Source organism: Bos indicus, chromosome X (assembly GCF_029378745.1).
Source record: "Bos indicus isolate NIAB-ARS_2022 breed Sahiwal x Tharparkar chromosome X, NIAB-ARS_B.indTharparkar_mat_pri_1.0, whole genome shotgun sequence".
In the NCBI taxonomy this organism is placed as follows: domain Eukaryota; kingdom Metazoa; phylum Chordata; class Mammalia; order Artiodactyla; family Bovidae; genus Bos; species Bos indicus.
The window spans coordinates 36,118,589-36,141,475 of record NC_091789.1 but is presented as its reverse complement, the minus strand read 5'-3'; the positions used below and the strand labels follow the sequence as shown (position 1 = coordinate 36,141,475).

The 22,887-nt window shown below is 46.7% G+C and overlaps 1 protein-coding gene across 1 annotated transcript; it reads right to left on the bottom strand.

Annotated features, from left to right (window-relative positions):
• Window positions 1-1,283: 1,283 nt before the first annotated feature.
• On the bottom strand, window positions 1,284-20,321 carry GABRQ (gamma-aminobutyric acid type A receptor subunit theta). Its single transcript, XM_070783747.1, has 9 exons — window positions 19,834-20,321; window positions 17,809-17,897; window positions 12,801-12,868; window positions 11,244-11,464; window positions 9,981-10,063; window positions 9,377-9,514; window positions 8,697-8,849; window positions 6,881-7,128; window positions 1,284-6,313 (listed from the first exon to the last, which is right to left on the bottom strand). The coding sequence occupies exons 1-9, from the start codon at window positions 19,980-19,982 to the stop codon at window positions 5,420-5,422; spliced, it is 2,043 nt and encodes a 680-aa protein (XP_070639848.1). The 5' UTR covers window positions 19,983-20,321; the 3' UTR covers window positions 1,284-5,419.
• Window positions 20,322-22,887: the final 2,566 nt, after the last annotated feature.

The following is a 22,887-nucleotide window of genomic DNA, read 5'->3' as shown; positions in this document are numbered from 1 at the left end:
TAGGCCCTTATCCCCCGTAACTTGTTTTCTAATCCTCACTTTCTTTTTTTTTCCATTTTCCCTATTATTTTAAAACATATAAGTATAAAAAATGTGCTTATGTTTGTTAAAAAAAAATAATCCTGCCTCAGTCCTGTATACCTTACTAATTCCCTTGAGAGTCTGATGAAGAAGAGAGCTTGGGAGAGACCTGGATAGGGGAAGTGGCATCGTGGCAGCACCAAGGGGGCCCCTGGGAGACCCTTCCAGGGCTCAGAGGAAGCTGAGCCAACATGGGAGCCTGGAAAGAGACCTTTCTGAAAGCCTGGAGAGGTTGTGGCAAGGATCTCTCACCCTGAGAGTTAGGGAAGATGTAAATGAGGAGGGAGACCATACCCCCCTTCTCTTACCCCATATCCCTTAAAGTAGTGGTATAGTTGGTGGGCAGCAAGTGATAATAGGACCATTCAAGGACCACAACTCTACTGGGGCCACAGGTCACTTCCAGAACCTGAGTTGTTGGCAAGAAATTAGCCAGCAGAGAAGAACTCGGAAGCTAAGGTCAGACCCCAGACATACTGTTAAAGGCACCCTTCTACCCACAACTACATTTTCCCTTTCTATGTGTACCTATGACAACACCAGCTCCCAGCCCCTTGAACAGATCACACCTGTTAGGTGTGAATGCACAGCTCTCCTGTTCTGCATTGGGTCACAAAGGATCACAGAGGAGAGAGATTAGGTTATTGTTCCTATTGCAACTCCGAGGTTTTCATCAAAAGGTGCTTGGCAGTGTCCACACTGACAAATGTGGGCCATAGTGATGAGCTTCTGCAGAATTAGCAGGATGTTTTCACGTGACTCTGCAGACTTTTTAAAACCCGATCACACCCTTCTTCTCAGCCTGACAGGGCAGGGCTTTCTTGCTTTTTTATTCTGCACCTCTACATTGGCAAAGGAGGTTTTTTTTTTTTTTTTTTTTTTTTTTTAAGTGTTCTTTATGAAACCCCCTGCAATAGAAATAAGTGTTCACATTGTATTTGACACCACAATGACTTGCCATGTTTTTAAATTTTTGTTTTAAATGATTTGAATGAGTTGTGCAAGAGCATAAAAAATTTCAACTGTGACATCACTATTTTCCTCCTCTTGAAAACCATGGATTCAGATGTCCTGGGGGATGAGGAAATGGATATGCAAAGCTGTGGGGAGGCAAAGGTGATGAATGGAAGGCAGCATTTTCCTGGATCCAGATGGAGGTCCCTCCCAACAGAACAAACAGGAAACGCAATGACTCATAAGCATATTTGCAATTATATATATTTATTTCCTCCTTTTGGCTATTTACAAACCTTTATTTCAGCATATTTTCAGAAACATGAAATTTTATGTTTCTTCATATTTTCCTTTTTAAAAGTGAGGACTGGTCAAGGTTTCTTTCATGCAAAAGTGTGCATTATGAGGACGAAGAGGGAACCAGGTCATCTTGAGCGATCTCTGCTGCTTTGGGCCCTTTTTCCAGTCAGACCATCCAGGACGCATGGCTCTTGGTCCTCTTCCTTTCTTGGTTTTCACTGCCTGGGCCTTGCACCACTCCTGAAGACCTGCATGTATGTGGCTTTGCTGTATTTCATCTGCTTCCAGAATGGCACTGCTTTGGCTGCCCTCTGAAGAATTCAGTTCTGCTAATGACTGCTGATGCTGGGGATGCAACCCAGCAAGATAGTGGATGCAAAGTCTTACGTATGTTGAGTCAATAGAGGTGACCCTGACCAACTGGGGGTATTTCATAATTAAAGTACATCAGGGAGACACTGTAACACCCTCCCCCCTCCCTACCCTGAAAACCCAACACTGATAACAGAGATTTCATACTGATCACAGGACATGATACAACAAACACAAACACACTGCACTTTCAGTGGGACAAGTCACGATTTCCTTTAGTGCTCATCACCACAGCAGGGTACCATGCAGGTGGATAGCTTAGTAAATGTATTCGTTATTTAATAGCTCAAAGGGTTAGCTCATTTATGTAAAGAATAAGGAAACCCCATTAGGAATGGCCACAGTCTCAGCAAAACTCAGCTCTAAATATGCAAAGACTTTGCAGCCTTGCTATTAACAAGATGACATGGATTGTAAAAATACATTTGACAAGCTCCAGTAAGATAACAGAGATCGATTGTTATCTCTGAAAAGGTGTTCCACTGTGGCAGATGGAATGGGCAAGAACTTGGTGGGAATCATGTCACATATCCCCCAACAAACTGACACCTTAAAGGCACAGAAGTCTCCTTCCCATGGTAGTGATGCAGAAAGGGTTTTAAGTGGAAAGTTAAAGGGAAAAGAAAGTGAAGGGAGGTAGAGTCAAGTCAGGGCTGCTCCATCCCAGACTAAGCTAGACCCTTCCCTCTGCCCAAGCTCCAAATTCTCTATCACCACAACACTCTGTGATTAGCTGGGCTGAGAAAGCCTCCATGGGCTGAGCCCAAGGAGCACTCTGCCAGATGCCCTGACTTCCAGAGTTACTTGGTGTGAGGTGAGGAATTGGGAAGGGATGTAGGCAGCCAGCTGGAGGCAGTGAAGGGTGGGGCTCAATTACAATGCAGACGATAGAACATGCACAGAAGAGGACAAGGGGAGATCTGGCAATGCACAGGCTAAAACGACCAAGTCAATGGCAAACTCAAACGTTCAAGTTTCTGGAAAGATGTCATTGCCAAACCTCTGCTTCACCTGGACACATACTCGCACACTGTGAGTCACAGTAGTTCAACTGCTCTCATTGCAGCACACTAGGGCCAGGTATTCTTTCTTAAGGTATAATAAGATCTAAGATCTATAAGGTACATGGATCTATGGAGATATTTACAACTGGGCTCTCTGCCCTTGCTCTGAAGCCTTCCTGAGCATTTCTGCCAGATACATCTTAAAGCCTTCTTTTTTTGTCCTCACTGCTCCAATCTATCTGTATGATCTCCCATCCCAAATGAACTGCCCACCTCCTGCAGGGCTCAAAGGCACTCCTGGGTACTGGAAACCCCAATCAAAATCAATCAACCAATGTTTAAGCCCCAGAAAGCAAGCCTTTCAAATAGCCATGAAGGGAGCTTCTGATGTGAGGTCACGGCTCATCCCCTCACCGCTCTGTGAGGGGTGTCCAAAAAGAAAGAGGCTATCTTAAACATTCTGGCAGCATCTTTCTTGTTTTTAGCTGTCTCATAAGATGTGTGCGTGTGTGTGTGTGTGTGTGTGTGTGTGTGTGTGTGTGTCTGTATGCAGATATGAGGGTAAACGTGTGATGCTGCATGTGAACATACATGTGTGTGGCTGTGTTTGTGGATTATCTGTGTGTGTATATATGTACAGACTGCTGAGCATTTCCTATGTCAAGGCACTAAATGATCACTTCCTGAGACTACATTCACATTTTCTGCCTCTTCCATCCAGGAGACAGGAGTATATGGGAACCGGGAGACCCTGTTCCCTGGGACAAGGGAATTGGAAAGAAACATTCAGTTAAGTAGCCTGGTCAGATATACCCGCCCAGCCCTGATGTGGGAAAAGACCAAGATAATTCTGGTGGTTCTAGAAGGGCTACCTACAGGGAATATATATGCTTTCAGGTGTATTTCCTTTCACACCCATTTCAGATAAATAAACATAGCTTATAAATACACATACATAAGTCATAAGTTTACACACTCTTTCATAGGGGTGCACACACATTTGCATCTACATGTTGTTATATCAACAATCTTAAACACACCAATATAGACTTACACTGACATACATAGAACTATACAGCTTCTCAAGTGATTGTATGTGCATGCAGAACTAAACTGATGCAGACACACACCCAGGTATACACAGAAACACAAATATAGGAACACAGTTAACAGTGTAAGTGGCTGAGGGGCTGCAGGAGAGGCTGCCTACATAGGAAGGAGGGACATCAGCTGAGTGTTTCACCAGTCTTGCTCCCCCACCTCCTGCATCAATGAAGTGGAGCTGCTTGGCAAGTTGGCCTGCAGCCTACTGCCCTCTTCCCTTAGGAGCCCACTGGGTAGGCAGTGCCCATGTTCAGCGTGCTCACTTCACACCTATTGGCTGGTCACTGGCTTCTTTCTGCAGCTCCAGGTGCTGTAGAATGAGGTCTGATGCCGGCACGTAAGCAGAACCTTATGGAACAAATCGTTTTGTAAAAGAGAGGGGCAAGAGGGGAGAGCCTCAGCTGACAGAGTTAAGAGGACAAGAAGAAGGAAGAGCAAGTGGGATGACTCCACCCCTCATTGGATGCATGCCCTCAAGCATTGTACATAAATTCCATTTTTCCCCTCAGAACACTGGAGACAATGTGCTTTGCCTTCCCTGCCTGACAGGACTCTTGTGAGGGTTCGGCAATCTGATGTGTGGGTGAGCTTGTTGACACTTACTATGCACTAAACAAACAGAAATAATTATTATCTAGACTCACAACAGTTGTTCATCTGCTATTCTAGATTAGATGGTGAACTTTCCTAACCCTAGTCTTCATTCACCAAGTTCTTATACTGTGTCTAGTGATGATCAACTCAGAATCTGACCAGACAGATGTACTAAGTCCCTATCATCAAGCATTTTGAAGCAGAAACATACACAAGAGAAGTTTAAATCCTTCCAAAGATGCTGGCTCAATCTGAGTGATCTCCAATCCAGCATCATCATGCTCTGCAAGCTCCTGCTGGAAGCACGCTCTGTCACTTATCCTGACATCTCACTCAGCACCCCTACCCACCCACCCTGCACCAGAACAGGGTACAAATGCAACAGGTTCAAAATGCAACAGAAAAAATAGTGGGGAAAAGGCACTTTCAGAATCCCCAAGTTCCCTAGAGCCACCGCCTGCACTTGCAAGAGATGGCTAGCCCTTCTACAACCCAGTCTGGCTTTCTCTTATGAAACCCTAAGCAGAGGGTGAGCAAGGACCATAATCACTAGGAAGGGGAAAAAAAAAAAAAAACAGAAGAAAAAACTAATGAAAAAGAAAATTCAACACTTCAGTGGGACAGAAAAGTCCCCAAAAATGTTTTTGTACACAGGGCTCAGATCCTTCCTGTCCTCCAATTTGGCTCCTCTCTGTCCTGTAAACATTTCCAGGTGGCTTTTCTGTCTTACTTAGGTGTTAGAAGTCATTGACAATGTGATAGTCTTCAGAAGGAAGGGAAATTCAGTGTGTTCTTTACCTCGAACTCCTCTTCAATCCCTTCCCTTCTGGCCAGAATACATCCTTTTCAACTACTTCTCACATCATATTTATAAAGAAAAAGGTGGAATGGACTCAAGTGCCTAATAACTATAATGTAAAATGAAGACAGAAAAGAAGGCAAAATGGAACAAAAAGGAACTACGAAAGGGGCACAGCACAGTGTCCCTGCCACTTGGGGACGCTAGGGAACTAATAGATATGATACACCCAGTACACAATGTTGAACACCACGAAGGCAAGAGGGAAGAGGAGCCGGCAGCATTGGTCAACCTTAGGAATGTAGTCAGGGTGAAAGAGATCGGAGGAGAACCCTTTACTGAAGGAGCAGCCAGGGCTTGGGGGGAAACTGTTATCAGACTCCGAGTTGCTCTCCTTGTCTCCATCAAAGTCCATAAAATCATCACTATGAAGGCTTCCGGTACTGTCAACTTTACGCTTGAGTTGCTCCTCAAGGTCAGGGTAGCCGCTCTCAACTATGACATCATCAGGTAAGCTATGGATATCACGAAGGGTGTTACAGATCTCCTGAAGCTCATAGGTTGCTTCTTGCACATGCCTCTGGCCATGGACAAGCAGACGCTTCTTGCTGGGGCCATTGTCTTCACTCTCATCGGAGTCAGAGCTCTCTTCAGGGTCTTCTTCTGGGTCATGGGTCTCAGCAAGGTTGCGGATTTCGGTGGGAACAACACTGTTATCAACATCAATACCATTAACTCGAATGCCGTCATCGTGCACCACCTGCTCTGAGGTGGACGGGAGATCACTCAGGCTTTCTGTGGTGGCCAGCGAGGCCCCATCAGAGAGAGAGGACAGCGAACTGAGGCTTTCTGAGGAGGCCAGTGGTGCCTCCTTTGTGAGGGAGGCCAGAGAGCCAAGACTTTCTGGGCTTGCTAGGCCGGCCCACCATGGGCTAGAGGGAGGAGAGTCAGTTTCATCTTCTAGGTGAACCTGGTCATTGAATGCTGTATGAACAATCACTTTTGGGGAGGGAGGAGAGGAAGGACTTTCCTCGTCAGCACGATTGATGGGCTCATCCACTGGGCAAACTGCCTCTTCTTCCCGGCGTCTCTTGTGCGCATGGTGCTGAGGAACAGGACCAAAAGGCTGTTAGCATATACAAGGCTGTTAGCATCGAGAGCTTATGCTGCCCACTCTGGAGTGCTGTGTAGTGAGCAGAGGCAAGACCTTCTCAGGCAGGTGGGTGTGGGCTCCCTGTGAAGCAGGGACACTAACACACTGCCAGCAGCAAAAGACTCAGCATGGCTTTTGGAGTCAGAAGAGCAAAGGAAGGAGAGGTAGGTCAGCCTCTCTGGTGTCTCTTCCTTGCAGCTTCCCTGTGTTCCCTTTGACCTTCTGGCTCCACGGCCTACCCTGTGAAGCATGCTGAGTAGACCAGATCTGAAGCCCAAAGGTCTGGGGAAGTCTATCTCTGCCACTTGTTAGCCTTGTGACCTTGGACAATAACTCAACCTATAAAGGAGTGATAATAAATTGTTCTACTTCTGTCTTATCTAGTGTGTGTGTGTGTGTGTGTGTGTGTGTGTGTGTTGTGTGAAGATGAAAGGAGCTAAGAAATACAAAAGGTTCAAGTGCTAATCTTTGGTTTAAGAGGTGCTCAAGGAAAGTGGATTGTCATTCAAAAAGCCAAACCTGCTCTGCCTCTCGGTAGCGGTAGCGCTCCATGACTCTTAGGGCTCTTCTGAGTTGCCTCTGAGAATGCCGGGATCCTCTTCGGTTGTAGAAAAGGTAGTTGATGTAGACATACTCCACCAAGGACAAGAACACGAAGAAGAAGCATACGACCATATAGATGTCGATGGCCTTGATACAGGAAAATTGGGGGAATTGATTCCGCAGATGTGAGTTGATGGAGTTCAGGATGAGCATTGAAGTCAAACCTATAAACAACACAGCACAGAGTTAGTCCCCTCAGGAGGCTGAAGTTCTTGCACAAGCCATCAGGCCCACATCCCACTGGAAGGGAGCAAAGGCCATCTCTGAGGTCAGGAGGGCCCTCAGCAAAAGGCATTTAGCTTTCCTGGCTTAAGACCTTGGCTCAATTGCCCTTTTAGCTTCTTCACCCCCATCTTTAGGCCCAGCCTGTACTTCAACAGTTCAGTGATTATTGTTCTTAGGGGCAAGTCAAGAATCTCCAGCCATGGTTCATAGTGAGTTACACATCAAGCCCCATTTTACCCTATGATGCTCCTTCCCTTTTTTGCCTCCTAGTATATAGGCTTTCCTGTAATCCATCTCTCAGAAGGTTTGGTGAGCACTAAAATATTGCACAAATATAAAGGTTTAGTGTACTGTGTGCTCCTAAAGAAGAAGGCTAACAAGTCTGCCCCAAAGATGGTGAAGGAGAAAGCAGACCAGAGTGTGGGATAGACAGGCATTCTGAAGAGTGGGACCAAATATATTTGGGAGCTTAGGCCCCTCCTTGGTACTGCTCAGAAGTCTTCAATGCTCCCCATTGTTTAGACATGAAATTCCAACTGCTTAAAGTGGAATTTGAAGTTATTCCCAAGTCAGCCCAGGCTTTCTTCCTGATACTCTCCCCACTTCTCCAGTTTGTGCCCCAGGTGAAAGTGTGAAAGTTCCTCAGTTATGTCCAACTCTTTGCGCCCCCATGGATTATACAGTCTGTGGTATTTTCCAGACTAGAATACTGGAGTGGGTAGCCTTTCCCTTCTCCAGGGGATCTTCCCAACCCAGGGATCAAACCCAGGTCTTTCGCATCGCGGGCAGATTCTTCACCAGCTAAGCCACAAGGGAAGCCCAAGAATACTGGAGTGGGTAGTCTATCCCTTCTCCAGAGGATCTTCCTGACCTAGGAATCAAACTGGGGTCTTCTGCATTGCAGGCAGATTCTTTACCAACTGAGCTACCAGGGAAGCCCTAAGTACCCTTCAATTTACCCTTTACCTGTAATCAAGCTACTTCCTCTTTCAGGGAATTCTGCGACTTATATCTCTGCCTCCTGGAAGTCTTCAAAACCCAGGTTGAGCAGTACTTTTCTACTGCAGTTATAGCCAAGAAGACCCAGGTCATTTCTTCTTCTGGACTCTGACTGTGTGTATCTCAGCCTTTTATTAGACATTTGTCAAGGGCAGTTCATCTAGAAGCCCTCTGCTGCTTCACAGGCATTTTGATATGCTTCTTAATCAGTGTTTATTGTGTTCCATTTCTAATGTAAATTTGTGACTTATCCATTCATTTATGTATCTAGCAAATAGAAATTCTGATAGTTTGGACTGAACATATCAAGATCCCAACCCTGATGTTTTTTGCATCTGTATCCAATGTTGGTCTCTCTGCTGGGGGTTGGCTGGGCACCTGTACAGATGCCTGTTAGTCAGGCCCCATCTTGTTCCCTTGCCTGTGCAGTCACACACTGCTCCTTACTCTCAGCTTTTTTCTGAGCAAGATGAGCCAAGTTCTTTCCTGAGATGGGGACAGGACTTACCGACTGTCACCCTGGCTGCAGAAGATTCATAGTTCATCCAAAATGATATCCAAGAAACAACAGTGGTAAGGACGCTGGGCCAATAGATCTGCACAAGGTAACTGGTGACTTCCCTTTTGACCAGGAACCTCAGGATCAGGCGCACATAGGAACCTGGCCAGGAGACAGACTGATATTAGGGTGGCAGGGCTGAGGGGATATTCAGGGTGAAGTACAGGATGGTTGAGGGGAAACCAATGGCCACTTCAGCCTCTACTATCCAAGCCTGGGCAGTCTGCAGACCTGACCCTTTTTGCTGCCTTAAGGCCAGTGACGATGGCACATATTAGTAGGCCCATGTGGCACAGCAAGTCTGCTATCTCTTCCTTCCTTCCTCAGTTGCTCCATGTCCACTGAAGTTGAAATGGGAGAGAGAGCAGATATTTCAAAGGTGCCACAGATGGAGCAGCTGGCCCTGAAAGGAGGCCTGTGGAGTGTCAAACACAGCCAAGTGCTGCTGCACTCATTTCCTCACTGGCAGAATGTAAGCCTCTGGGACTTCCTGAAGGGGGCTTTGCAAGGTGTCTAGAACAAGAAGAGAATAGGAAAGAGATTCTAGAGGTCAAAGGCAGAGGTCATCAGGAGTTCCCTAGCATACAAAAGAGACAATGGACAGGAGAGAAGGAAGGGGTCAGACCCACCTGTGTAGAAAAACACCTCTTTGGTACTGATCGTCTTTCCCAGGAAGCTGAACTGAGGGATGTGAAGCTTCTCTGTCCCCTGGACGGCATTCCCACTGCCTTCCCAGTAGAGCAGGATGTCGTCAACTGTGTAGCCATCTACAGGGGCGAAGTGAGCAGAGTCAAAGGAAGCAGGCACAGGTACTTTCATACCAGAGGAGTTTGTGAAAACCAAAGGATAGCTGGAACCTGCAGTTTGCAGTTTTGTGGGTCTGATCCTGGGGCAGCGGGGCACATGAAAAGAGAACTTTCAGTCTGGAGTTTCTTATCCAGGAAGGAAAGCAGAGTAGACAGATGTGCCATGAGCTTGTGCACAAATTCCCCAGAGCATGGCACATTCCCATATGGGACTATTTCATCCAAAGGCCACCTTCTCCCAGATGCCATATATATATATACACCCCTGTCTGTCTGTCCATCTGTCTGTTTATCTATCTATCTACCTAGAAAAGGTGGGGAGGGAGTAGGGGACATATGCAGTCCCTCTCACTGTCAAGTGCACCCTTGGTTTCCTCATGGCCCCACACCCAGGAAGGGAAGAAGGGGCCGTGGGAGACAAACGTACAGCTCTCCACCTCCAGCTTGCAGGTCTGCTTGTCCAGAGGGAATTTTTCCAGATTCATGGAACAAGCTGCTGTGGTGGTGAGCCTGCAAAGGAAAAGCAAAAGAAAGAGGAAAATGAGTCCAGCCCAGGCAAGTAACTGTTCCTTAGAAAACTGCAGGGCTGGAGTGGGGACAGGTACCCCAAGGACTGGCCCACACTACCTACATTAAAGTTGGGTTCTCCTTTTCCTTTCTTGTTTCCTTCTCTCTCTTCCCCTCTATTCCTTCCCTCCAGAGGAAAGATGAGTTACAGTAAAGATGAGTTGTGTAAGGAGGAGAGAGGAAATCTATATGTGACAAAGAAACCAAAAAGTGGTGTAGGACTAATAGAGATGAGGACAGATGTATGGCATGTCAGAAAACCTTGGGGTGTCAGAATGGGAAGGACCCTGGAGGAAACTGAATGCAGCGTCGGAAAGGGGACTTTCTTGCTGAAGAAGCAGCAAGCCTGTTAGGAAACCACGACACTGAAGCAGCTGAAGTGCTAGATCTGATTATGTGGTGTGCACACACTGATGTGAGCAGCGACCCAGACACACCTTTGGCTATGAGAACTGCCCCTGCAGCACATCCATCTCTGTGCATCTGCTTATGAGTGTCCTAGGGCTTAGCAAATGCCAGTGAGTGTAAATGGGCAGGAGGGATTAATATCTCTGAGGTTAGCTATGGAATGAGGCTTCAACTGCCATGTGGGAAGTCCTATAGAAGAATCTGAGGAGGGATCTTGGAAGACCTGGGGCCATGGGAGAAGGGACCAGTGGGGAAGAGGATTTACAAAAGCTTTCTGCAACCCCAGCTGGGAGCCTCTGGACCTCTCTTTGTCCTGCTCTTCCCAGGTGCCACGCTTGTCTCTTTCAACTCTTAAAGTGATTTCCATTTTGTACAGTAGGTGGTGTGTGTGTGTGTGTGTGTGTGTGTGTGTGTGAAAGAGCTATACCCTAGTAGCTACCTGTTGTAGAAATTTTCTGAGATAAATTTATCTCTTACACTTGTCCTGCAAGATGGTTTGTAAGAGATGAGGCTGTGAGAAGGGCTTTGGTGACCATCTATTATGTTACAAATATACCAGCAGGGCGTTCCAGTGTGCATACATTCTGTTTGTACAAAGCTATAGGCAGTAGATGCACAACTGAGCACCCCTGGGCTCCCTGGATGCTGCATAATATATGACCAAAGGCAGAGATCAGTCCTGCCAGGGCGATCCTCAGGTCCCTGGGGAACTCACCGTATGCCATACCGCACGGTTCCATCTGGGTGAAGCTGAAACACGCGGTTTTCCACAGTTGCATCATGAACAAATGCCTCCTTGCTATTTAGAAAGTAGCAGTCAGGGACCCACAACTTCTCAAACAGTCGATAGTCCAGGGTCAAGTTCAGGTTGGTCTCATGATACGCTAAACGTGGATCTTTCCAGGTCTGATGAAAAAACATCGTAATGGTATAGTCCTGAGGAGAGAAAGATAAATCCCAGTTGTAAGTGGGGTTGTTCAGCTTTTGGTCCTCTGAGTTTGTGTGTGTGTGTGTGTGTGTGCATGCAGGTATATGAAATCTATCCTAAATATAGACAAGTAATGAAACATGTAAGAATGTTCAATGTTAGGGATAATAAAATGAGCTCCATATAATTAAAATTCAGGTTAAGAAATACAATGTTCCCAATAACTTTCAAGCTTCAGTGTATCCCCTGCAGATCATATTTCCCACATCTCCCAGCAGCAATGCATTATCTTAACTTTTAATGGTAATAATTTTGCTTTTTACATTTTTTCTCCATGTTTTCCTAAGTTTTATTGCCTATGCATTTCTAAGAAATGTATTGCTTACTTGGACTTATTTAAAATTTTTTTTCTGAAAGAAATCACACTCTCTGTGTTCATAGCTTGCTTATTTCACTCAACATTGTGCTTGTGTGTTTGTTCAGCTTGATGTTGATAATTAAAATTCGTTCACTTGTATTGCTGGATAATATTGCCTTATATGAATATACTATGTATATTACTATGTGATGACACCATACATACCAAAATCACAATGAAATAAGAACTATGAAGCCAAAGTTCCAGTTTATATCCCCACTAACTGCAGATGAGAGTTCCCAGTGCTCCTACCTTGCCAATATTGGTTTTGTCTGACTTTTGACTTTTTGCTGGTGCAGCAGGTATGTAATGGGTTCTCACTGTGGTCTTATTTTGCATTTCACTGAATAATAATAAAGTCAAATATCATTTCATAAGTTTATCTGCTACTTGGATTTCTTCACAAAAGTGAAATTCCTGTTTGTATTTTCTGATCATTTTTCTATTGTTTTAAAATATTCTTATTAATTCGCAGGAATTATGTGTATTTTCAATACCAGTCATTTGTGTTGCAAATATCATAGTCCAATCTGAGTTTTCCTTTCAAACTTTTCATACTGGTTTTGTTTCTTTTACAAAGCTGAAGTGCCAAAAGTTTTGGCTAAAGAGAATATTATTATAGTTGAAGTTACCAGTATTTATTTTTATAATATGTGTTTTCTGTGTCTTTTTAAAAAAACTCCTTACCTATCTCAAAGACACTAAAACAATATCTTATATTTTAAAAGCTTCATAGGTCTTCCACTTTTAGATCTATAATACATCTGGATTTATTTTTCATTTCAGGTGGTTGTAGTTTCTGAAACCTATTATGTTCCTCCATGTGGGCTCTGCTGCAGGTCACAACAACAGGAGTTCGCTTATGACCCTGCTCCTTGTCTCATGTACCTGGTCCCCCTCCCCAAGGCTGGAGCTGACACACTTACCATAGTCACTTCTGAGATCTGTTCAATACTGGAGACATAGATAGACACTCCCACTGGCACAGGGGTGCCTACAATACAGGAAGACACTATTACATTCAGGGTAGGAAAAAGGGTAAAAAACTGCCTGAGTTTGAACCTCATTTTGGCACTTACTAGCTGTGTGACCTTGAAAAAGTTACCTAACCTCTCTGAGCCTCAGTTTCCTCAGAATGGGGATAATGATAGTACTTAGCTCATAGTTAATGCAAGCCAAGCACTTAGAGAAGGGCTTGGCTCACAGTATGCTGAAAAGAAAGGGTCAGGCCAAAATAAAGAAAAAATAAGGGGATGAAGCATTCTTTTTCTTTCTTTTTTTTTTTTTTTTAGCATTCTTTTTCTAAATGTTTTCTGGATAAAAACTCAAGAACAATGAAACCCAAAACGAGATATACGCTGTGCATGAGCATATTTGTGTGAGTTCATGTGAATGTGTCTATGTGTGAGTGAATGTGTGTCTTCGTGTGAATGAAGAATAAATGTGTGAGCTGTGTGCATGAGTGGATGTGATCATGTTCACAGACATGAGTAAATCTGTGCATGTATTCATGTGCAGGTGAATGTGCCAGTGTGCACATGAATGTATGTGAGCATGCCTGTGTGTGAGAAAAATGCATGAGTGTATTTGTGTACTTGAATGTGTTGTGTGGGAATAAATATGTGAACATGTGCATGTATGTAGGAATGTTGTATGGGAGTGAATTATAAGTATGTTCCTGTACAAATGAATGTTTGTATGTTCATGTATGAGAGAATGTGTGACTGTGAATGTACGTGAGCTTGTTAGTGTACAAGGCAATGTGTGAACATGGGTGTGTTTGTGAGCTTGTTTGTGTGTGAGTTAATTTGTAGGTGTGTTTGTATATGTGTGCATGTTAATGCATGAAAATATTCATGTGTGAGTGAATTCATGAATGTTGTTTGTGAGCATGATTGTGTGTGAGTGAATGTGTGAGCACATTTCTGGGTGAAAGAATGTGTGAGTACATGCGTGTATTTGCATACATCATGTGGGAGTGACTATGTAGGTTGTTTGTGTGAGCCTGTTCACTTGTTAATATATTTGTGAGCATGTCCATGTGTGAGTGAATGCATGATTATGTTTGCGTGTGAAAAGTTGTGTTTGGGAATGTAAGTGAATTTATGGGTATGTGACTGTATGTGTGAGTGAGCATGCTCATTGTGTGTATATGTGAATACATTTCTGCATGTGACTTTGTTCATATGCAAGTGAAAAGTGTGATAAGTGATTATGCTTCTACACTCACACTCATCACACTTATGAGTGTATAAGTGTGAGTTTATGTATGCATGTTGATGTGCTTGAGAAAACATTTGAACATGTCCAAGTGAGTATAGTTGAATGTGTGAGTGTTTGTGACTGTGTTTGTGTGTGAGTGAATGTGCAATTATGTTGATGTGCAAGTGAACCCATGAGCATATTCATCTGTGTTAGTGTGTCACTATACACCTATGAGTGAATGTGTGAGCATGTTCCTATGTGAATGTGTTTGTGAGTTGGTAAAAATTTGGACATGTTTGTGTGTGAACATGTGTGAATGTGAGTGTCTTCATGTATATGAATGTCAAACCATGTGTGAATATGTGTCTATGTGTGAGTGAATGAGTGATTTTGAGTGTGTTCATGTGAATGAGTACATATGTGAGGGTGTTTGTATGTATTAATATGTAACTGTGATTGAATCCGTGTATGTGTGTGTCTATGTTTCTGCCTCCTGGCTTTCTTTTTCAGGACTAGGTGTTAGCACTGCCCATTCCAATGTGATAATGAATGTGAAAATATGTCATAACTATAAAGTACTGTAGAAAAAAATTTTTATTGTTTCCTCATTGACTCAGGACCCCCTCCACCTGGCTCCACAGCTGAACCATTATTCTACGTGTATTATATCACACTGCTGTTATGGAAACAAGAGTGAGGCTTCCAATTCAGCCTGCTGGCTTCACTGCAGGCTGACTGCCTAGAAACTAATCTAGAAAGTGCTACTGGGAATCCATGTATGAATGGCATCTGAGAAGTAAATGGGACTCTGTGTGAGGGCATAACCAACTCCAGCATTCAGGGCTACTGTGAATGATCCCTGGCAAAGTGCTTGTAGTGATAGGGGTTTCTAGAAAGGCAGTTTTTCTTTATTATAGCCTTTCAGGTTCTCTGCATGCCTTTAGAGGAGGATGAAAGCTGTGTTAGGAAGGCAACAAGCCCCAGAAGGGCGGGGCAGCCATCCCCTTGGCTAGCTCACTCTAGTGTCAAACCTGTAATCCTGGACCATTCTGTATCACTCAGGCAATCCCATCCTTTACAGCAGAATCCAGGGGATCTGAACCCTAAAGTGCCAGGGCTCTGCTTTGTCCAAAGGCTCCCAGTTAAAGGGGCAAGTGGGAACGTGCAGTCCACATTCCCCTCAGCAAGCCATGAGTCCTGGCCCAGGACTGTGACCTGAAGGAAGGGGACCTGAGATATTTTTTTAAATTTATCCACATAGAGGGAATACCTTATGGGCAAGCAGTGGTCATAATGAGAGCTTAACTAAGATACCACACCCCTACAAGCATAACAGAGGGGAACAAGAAGCTTCCAGATAAGGTGTCTAAATGCTATCTTTGGGGTGATGGTCTCAGCCTCATATCCCATTGCTGTCCCTCCTGATGGACTCAAGAAGGCAGAAAAAGTGGGAGGGGGGGTGAGCACTCCCGTCCCTCTTGGAAACTTTGCAACCCCAACTCTACTTCCTCTCTAGTATCCATCAGAGTACCAGAGGAAGAGGAGGTAACTGAAGGAGTGCTGAAGGTGGTCCATTTATCCTTTGCTCCACACCTATGTCATGCCAAGTGACAGGCTAAGCGAAGCTGTTAGGGACCTGCTTCTGCAGCACTATGGAGACCCACTTCTCTTGCTCAGAAAGAAGCAGCTTTGTTAACTTTCTCTGGCCCTTCCTATGCCTCCTCTTCATCTTCCTTCTCTTCTCAAGGAAGTAACATCTCCCATTTGAAGCTAACCACAGTTGGGTCATATCTGTGCATGTGTGCCGGTGTGCGAAGCCCTGAAACTCTACTTAACTTCAGAATCTGACTTTGTGTACAGCAGGAGTGCTGGGTTACCCCCATCCCTAAACTTCCTGGCCTTGCTCTCCCATGATTGCCCCCTCCCTCCCATAAAAGAGCCCCAGACTTGGAGCCTGTAGTGCCTCCCTCTGTCTAAATGCTAGAAGGTTCTGCCTTGTCCTTGTCCTCCCACCTTCATCTACTCTTTGGCCAAACTGGGGGCCGAGCTGCTATCAGACTCCCCAGGTCTGCATGTCCATGAAGCTTAGTGTAATCCAGGAGGTTAGACATCAGGTGTAAACAAATCCAGGTTAGCTCAAAATATGGCGGTGAGGTGCCTTGAAGATCTGTGGGTCAGGAGCACCTGACGACCCCCAGAGGTTGATCCTTGCTCTGTTCCCTCCCCCTGGCCCTGTATGCCTGCAGAGATGGCAACCTGAAGCAGTGGGGAGAATGTGCTTGATGTACTTGAATGGCTGCTGGTCAGCCTTTGCTGAAAAACATGAGAACGATGAATGGAGGAAAAAAAAAATGCAACAGCTACATTCTTGACACCTGACATTCATTGCTTGGTGCAACTGGTCCAGTGGGGTGCTGGCTGTGCCCTAGCACTTGCCTTCTGTCCAGTCCACTCCAACTTCCCAGTCCCTAGTGTACACTCACCTTGGATCCGAGGGCTGCACCGCCTTCTGCCCTCACACTTGAAGGAAGCAAAGCAGCAAAGAGGATACCAGTCAAGTGCCTCGCCCCCAAACCTTAGGGTGCCGAGCAACCAACTCAGTCTTCGAGGTAGCTCCTAGGCAGATCGCAGAGCCCCTAGTGGTCCACCACAAAGGCAATTGCTAACAGCTGTGTGCCCTTGAGGGTGGAGGTATTGTGTATTCAGAAGACCTCTATTCACACAAATGTGCTAATGTGAACGTTAGCATCCATTAACCCTTTAGAGTGGGTGTCTAGTTCTACCACCTGCAGGAAGGGAAGTGCTTTCTCTGACTTATCCACCTTGCTTTTTGGCTCTTTCCTATTTTCCTTTGAGCCAAAATGTGACTAATGTCTATTTAAGGCACCCTTCCTCTTGTCTGTACTTAGTCTAGGTTTCCTGGGCATCCCCTCAGCCAGAGAATGCTATTCCTATTCCGTGCGGTCCAGGTAGGTGCCTGTCACTTTGTGCTGTGAGATGGCCCATCTCCCTTTCCAAAGCGGGGTGGGGTGGGGTGGGGGGTGAGGGGCTAGGCAACAACAACAGGAGAAATTGATGTATTGGAGTTTGTTACTTCAGTTTCTTTGTCATTTCTCATCTCTGTGCTTGAGATCTGAGGCCTATAGATTTTACTTAGCAGATAAGGCTATCAGAAGTTCCTAAGGTAATCAGGTGGGATTCATATGAAGTCCCATGCTGACTGCAGTGTGTGCAATAAACTGAACTTGGTGGGAGCTGAAGGCTTGGGTGGGTGAGCAGAGGCAGCAGAACCTGGGACCCGGGTGTACGAAGTAAACTAGGCAGAGAAGACCATGCCCTTAGTTTTCAACTGGCTGAATGGGGGTAAGTGCCCAGGGTTCAAAGAATGTGTGCACAAGTGGAACGTGTGTCCTCCCCACAGATGGAGCAGAGAACTCCAGCCGGAGAAGCACACCCAGGGTGACGAGTGCTTCTGCGGCCCAGGCAATGTGCTTCATTATCAGGCCTATGTACAGGAGTGTGGAGGGGGCAGAGAAGTGGGAGAAATGCCGGCAGAAGAGCCACAGGCCTGGGACTTGGGGCCTGGAAATGCTCTGCTGGGGTCTCTGGAGGGTCAGGAAGGGGGGTCTGCAGAGGCAGAAGGGGCCAGTCCAGAGGAGTGCCCCTGGTCAGCTCACTGGGTGGGGCTGGCTTGCTGTGTCTCAGCTCTAGTACCTGGACGTGTCTTACCTCCAAAATTGGGCCTCAGACGGCTATCATAGTTCGACAGCACCCTGTCCAAAATCTTGTGAACTGTAGCTTCATTTGCACAATTTTTGCTGGAACAGAGAAGACATTGGTAGGTATTGGTCATCAGTGAATGCTGCATCACTTCTCAGAAAACAAACAGCAAACAGCACCCCTGGCATCAACTCGCAGGGCCTTCTCTCCGCCCGCACACACACAGACACGTGCAGTTATTGATGCAGACATGTGCATCATACATGTACACATGTCTCCCCGCTCCCTTCCCTTCCTCCAGTGAGTCAGCCAGAAGCACAGCAGTGACGCAGACTCCTCTTTCCCCCTCCCCCTCCACAGCCTTTATCCAAAGGGTGGGGCATAAAGGCTGGCTTCTTGTTACCAGGCAGAATTGGGGGGATGGGGGGAAACTGTAGGGGAAGTGGAGAGGAGAGGGTGTGGGCAGGCGTGAGCACTCACAGAAACATATTACCTCAAGCCCCCTAAGGAGCCCCACCTTACCATGGGCCTGGATGCACGTTACCTCCTCAGTACCTCCATGAGCTGAGCCCACCAGCCTGTATCCTCCACCTCACTCACATTTCCCCTACCTAGGCTGGGGCTGGCATTTTGCTATCACGTCTATGTGAATCATGTTCTTGTGCACCTCTGTTTCCAAGACTTGGCATGTGACATATGACACAGAGAGAGCCTTGCTCATGTAGCAGAGATTTATGAGCCTCGTCAGTCAAACCATTTCTGATCCTTGGGTTTCAGAGCCATCCTCAAAAACACATGCATTTTTGGAGCAGGCATCTCTTTGGCTAAGCGTGTGTTTCCAGCCTAGACGTGTTTTGGGTGAGCACATGTAAATGGACCCAGAGAGCTGGCCTTTCCAGAAGTCTCTGATGCACCCTTTCAATTCACATAGTCCTTCACTGGGGCCTCTTTTCCCCCAAAGGGGCTTGTGAATGAGAATAGGCCCTGGAATCACTATAACTCTTAGTGACTATAACGCAGTGACTATGGAATGTCAGCCCCTGCAGATCTCGTGTGTGTGTGTGTGTGTGTGTGTGTGTGTGTGTGTGTGTGTGTTCACTAGCGCAATCTGGTATCTTGGGTTGAGGACATTGCAGAGCTTTCTACTGGAACCTTGCCCAACTATCCCCCTCCCCTTTTTCCTCATACATGTTATTTTCTGGTTTGCCATTTGAAAAATTATTCTCAATTATCTTTTTAAAAAATCTCAATTATCTTTAATGAGAAAATTTCAAAGTGTTCACATGAATGATTTCCAAATTAAAGCAATGCATTTCTGTGTTTTAAGGACCACACGCACTACCCATATGCCAGTGTTCAGGATCTGTGGCCATCACAAACACATTTCTGTGTGATCTCCACGTAAAGGCTGACTGTTTAACATCTCTTCAGATATTTGCAGACCCAAACAAACTTGAAATCAAACATCAAATCTTCAAATGTTTAATTGGAGTCACTACAAAATTGCACCCATCTCAGGCACATGGTTATATGTTATACAGCCACCGATCGCACTGTCTGCAGCATCGGAAAAGGTCCCTCACTGCTCAACACACACATTCACGAATACACGCACGCGCCTCAGGGAATAGAGAAAAAAATCCGGACTCAAACAGGTGTCTCCACAGTTTTGTGAATTTCCCATCACCCTGTACTCCCACCCTCAATCCTACAAGTGCCAAAGGGTGTGACTGGGAAAAGCTGACAGGGGCTTTGGTCCCTGGAGATGGATGGCAGATCTTGGGGGGAGGGCATCCTTCCCCCCAAACCCCGGGGCTGCAGTTAACAGGTGTGCTGAAGCACCAGGTCTCTATCTAGAACGGTCGCCCCTACTCTCAGCCCACCACCCTCCAGGGATCTGGAGGCTGGGCCGGCACGCCAGGGATCGGCGAGCCCAGGTCCAAGTCTTCCCCAGCCCGCTCCGTCCAAGAGGTCCGAGGCTGCCGCCGGTCCTCTCCTGTCGCCGCCATGCCCCACCTGGCGGCTCCCGCTTACCAGTCGAAGAGGTTCAGGACGACTTCGGGCACGGTGGAAGAGAGCTCTACGTGGAATTTCGGGGTGGAACTGAGGTCACTGCCCTCCGCGAGCCAGGTTCTGATGAGCAGCAGAAACACAGCGGCTCGCAGCATCCCTCGGATGCTCATGGCTGCGCACTCCAGGGCTTTGGAGGGCGCGAGAGGCTGCGGTTAGCCGCCGCCGCCGCCGGGGAATGGGACCGAGCGAGCGAGGACAGTGCGGGGCGAGAGGGAGCTGGGGGTCGCGATGAGTCGCCTCTAAGGAGACTGCAGCGAGAGTTTAGGGAGCAGGGGGCGCAGGAGTCGGACTGGAGTCCAGAAGCCGGGTTAGTGCCCGACCAGGAGCCTTAGGACGAGCCCGGCGGCTGCAAGGTGCGCTCCGTCTGCGGCCGCTCCAGGCTGCGACTGGGCACCCAGTCCGGCGTCCGCTGGCTCCGCCCACTCCGACGGGCGCGCTAGTCGAACCAATCCGGCAGGTGCCAGAAGCCGCACAAAAAAGGCGCGCGCTCCGGCCTCCGCCCGCAGTCGGCTCACCGCCCGGCCCCCCGCCCCTTCAGGCCTCCGCAGTCTCGCCCCGCCAGTCACAGACAAGGGCGGGGCCGGCCCGGGGGAGGGGAGGAGCGTCGCTGCCGGAGGGCTGAATGCTCGTCCTCAGCCAGGCACCCGATGGGTCGTGTTTTCTCTCGGAAAAAAAAAAAAAAAAAAATTCAAAATGTGCGTGTCGTTTGGAAGACTGTGTGCCCAAGAGTTTTGTTTTTCGCGGTCAAGGTAGTGAAGGAATTGGCTCTTTCTGAATGTACTTTCTGACAGGGCTGCACACTTCTGGGTCCCCAGGACAGAAATCTGGGAACTGGAAGTGTTCACCGAGCCAGGGCCGGCACCGTGGAAGGGGAAGGAGGCAAGGGTCAGTGTTTCAAGGGATTGAATCCTTGGAGAGCCGGCGACTCCAATGCTCCTGCATTTTGGGCCCATCAGGTGGAAAAGCCAGGAATTTTGACTAGAGGGCTCTTACTCTTTCCACTACCTCACTGTCCTACGAAACAAAAGGCTCTCAGAGGATAGGAAAATTCTTCCATCCCAATCCCTTCTGTTCTTCCTATCTCAGATCCTTGAAAAAACAAGTTCAGAAAGACGTCCTTCAGAGCCGTGTACCAGGCGGGTAATTCCTAAGGCATGCCATTGAGAAGGGTTGCAATGAACATGGATGGATTCACTCATGGTTCACTCATGGTTAGCTCGGAGAAGGAAATGGCAACCCACTCCAGTATTCTTACCTGGAGGATCCCAGGGACAGAGGACCCCGGTGGGCTGCCGTCTATGGGGTCGCACAGAGTCGGACACGACTGCAGCGACTTAACAGCAGCAGCAGCATGGTTAGCTAGAACATTCATACAGAGATGGAGGTTTCTTCTCTTTTCTCTCAGGATTTGGTGAAGTGAGTTGGGGCTATTTGTGCCCCGAAAACCTTCAGTTGCCTGGTTTGTTGGGCTCCTCCTCGCCCCGCACTGCCCACATTCTGTCCCTTCCCGGGCAGCCTGCTGACCTCAGAAACCCAGAAGTGCACAGTGTTGAGCATCCAGGGAGGCTTCCAGCTGCTGCGCTCTTGCTGCTCATCGGAACAGTTAAATGTAACTCTTTATCCCCACTTTCTTAACCATCTTAGAATCAAACTTTTAGAAAATGTGTTTCATAGTTTCCTGCCTTTTTTTTTTTTTTTAAACGAGCAGATCACCCTTATGCCTTCCTTCCCCTTCACCCCACCACTGGAGCAAATGGTCTCCTTCCCACATGAGTGCAGAAACAAAGATGATGGGACCTATATGTCACTGACTATTACATACAGGGGAGAAGGCAATGGCACCCAACTCCAGTACTCTTGCCTGGAAAATCCCAGGGACAGGGGAGCCTGGAAGGCCTCAGTGCATGGGGTCACTGAGGGTCGGACACGACTGAGCAACTTCACTTTCACTTTTCACTTTCATGCATTGGAGAAGGAAATGGCAACCCACTCCAGTGTTCTTGCCTGGAGAATCCCAGGGAGGGGGGAGCCTGGTGGGCTGCCATCTCTGGGGTTGCACAGAGTCCGACACGACTGAAGTGACTTAGCAGCAGCGCAGCAGTATTACATACAGGAGTGGATCAATAAAACCCATCCCTGCTGCTAGTCTGCCTGCCCTTGTTGTCTCCGATCATCCAGGAATATTAACGAGAAAATCCTTGCTTGATAAAAGTGGGAGGGTGGTTCCAGGTCATTTTGTGCCACCCTCTGGAGTTTAATATGGGGAAACTGAGGCCCAGAGAAGGAAAGGGGATGGCCCCGAGGTCACATAACAGTAGATGCCCAAACTACTTCCAGGATGTTTATTTATTTATTTAGTGTGATTCAGCGATGACTGGAAATTCAGGCAACCGCCAGCAGATGGGAGTAGATTTATTTAGATGCAAATGTTCCCAGTACCCCGGAATCAAATTCCACAGGCAGCTGGTTGGTCCCTCATTTGTCAGGGGAAAACAAGACTGAAGCTTGAAGTTCTATTCCTAGGCGCATTTGTGACTATGGAGATGGTCATAAAATTGACGATGATGCATTCACTTTTAGACTTTACATCCCAGAGGGTGCTCCCCTACTTCTGCTCTCCTTAGAGGTATTGCTTGGCTGAAATTTCTAACTCACAATATAAATAACCCCCCAAAAGACAAGAAATACAAAAACGACAGTGTAATCTGTACTCATTGAGCTTTTCTCCAGTTAATTTATTAGAATATCTGTAACTATGCAGATTGAAAGGACTTAAACCTGAATATTGAATGGACTTACACCTGAAGCCCACTTTGGCCACCTGATGCAAAGAACTGACTCATTGGAAAAGACCCTGATGCTGGGAAAGATTGAAGGCAGGAGGAGAAGGTGATGACAGAGGATGAGATGGTTGGATGGCATCATGGACTAGATGGACATGAGTTTGAGCAACTGAACTGAACTGAACTGAAACCTGAATATGGGACCACGATGTAGGAGAAAGAACACTAACCT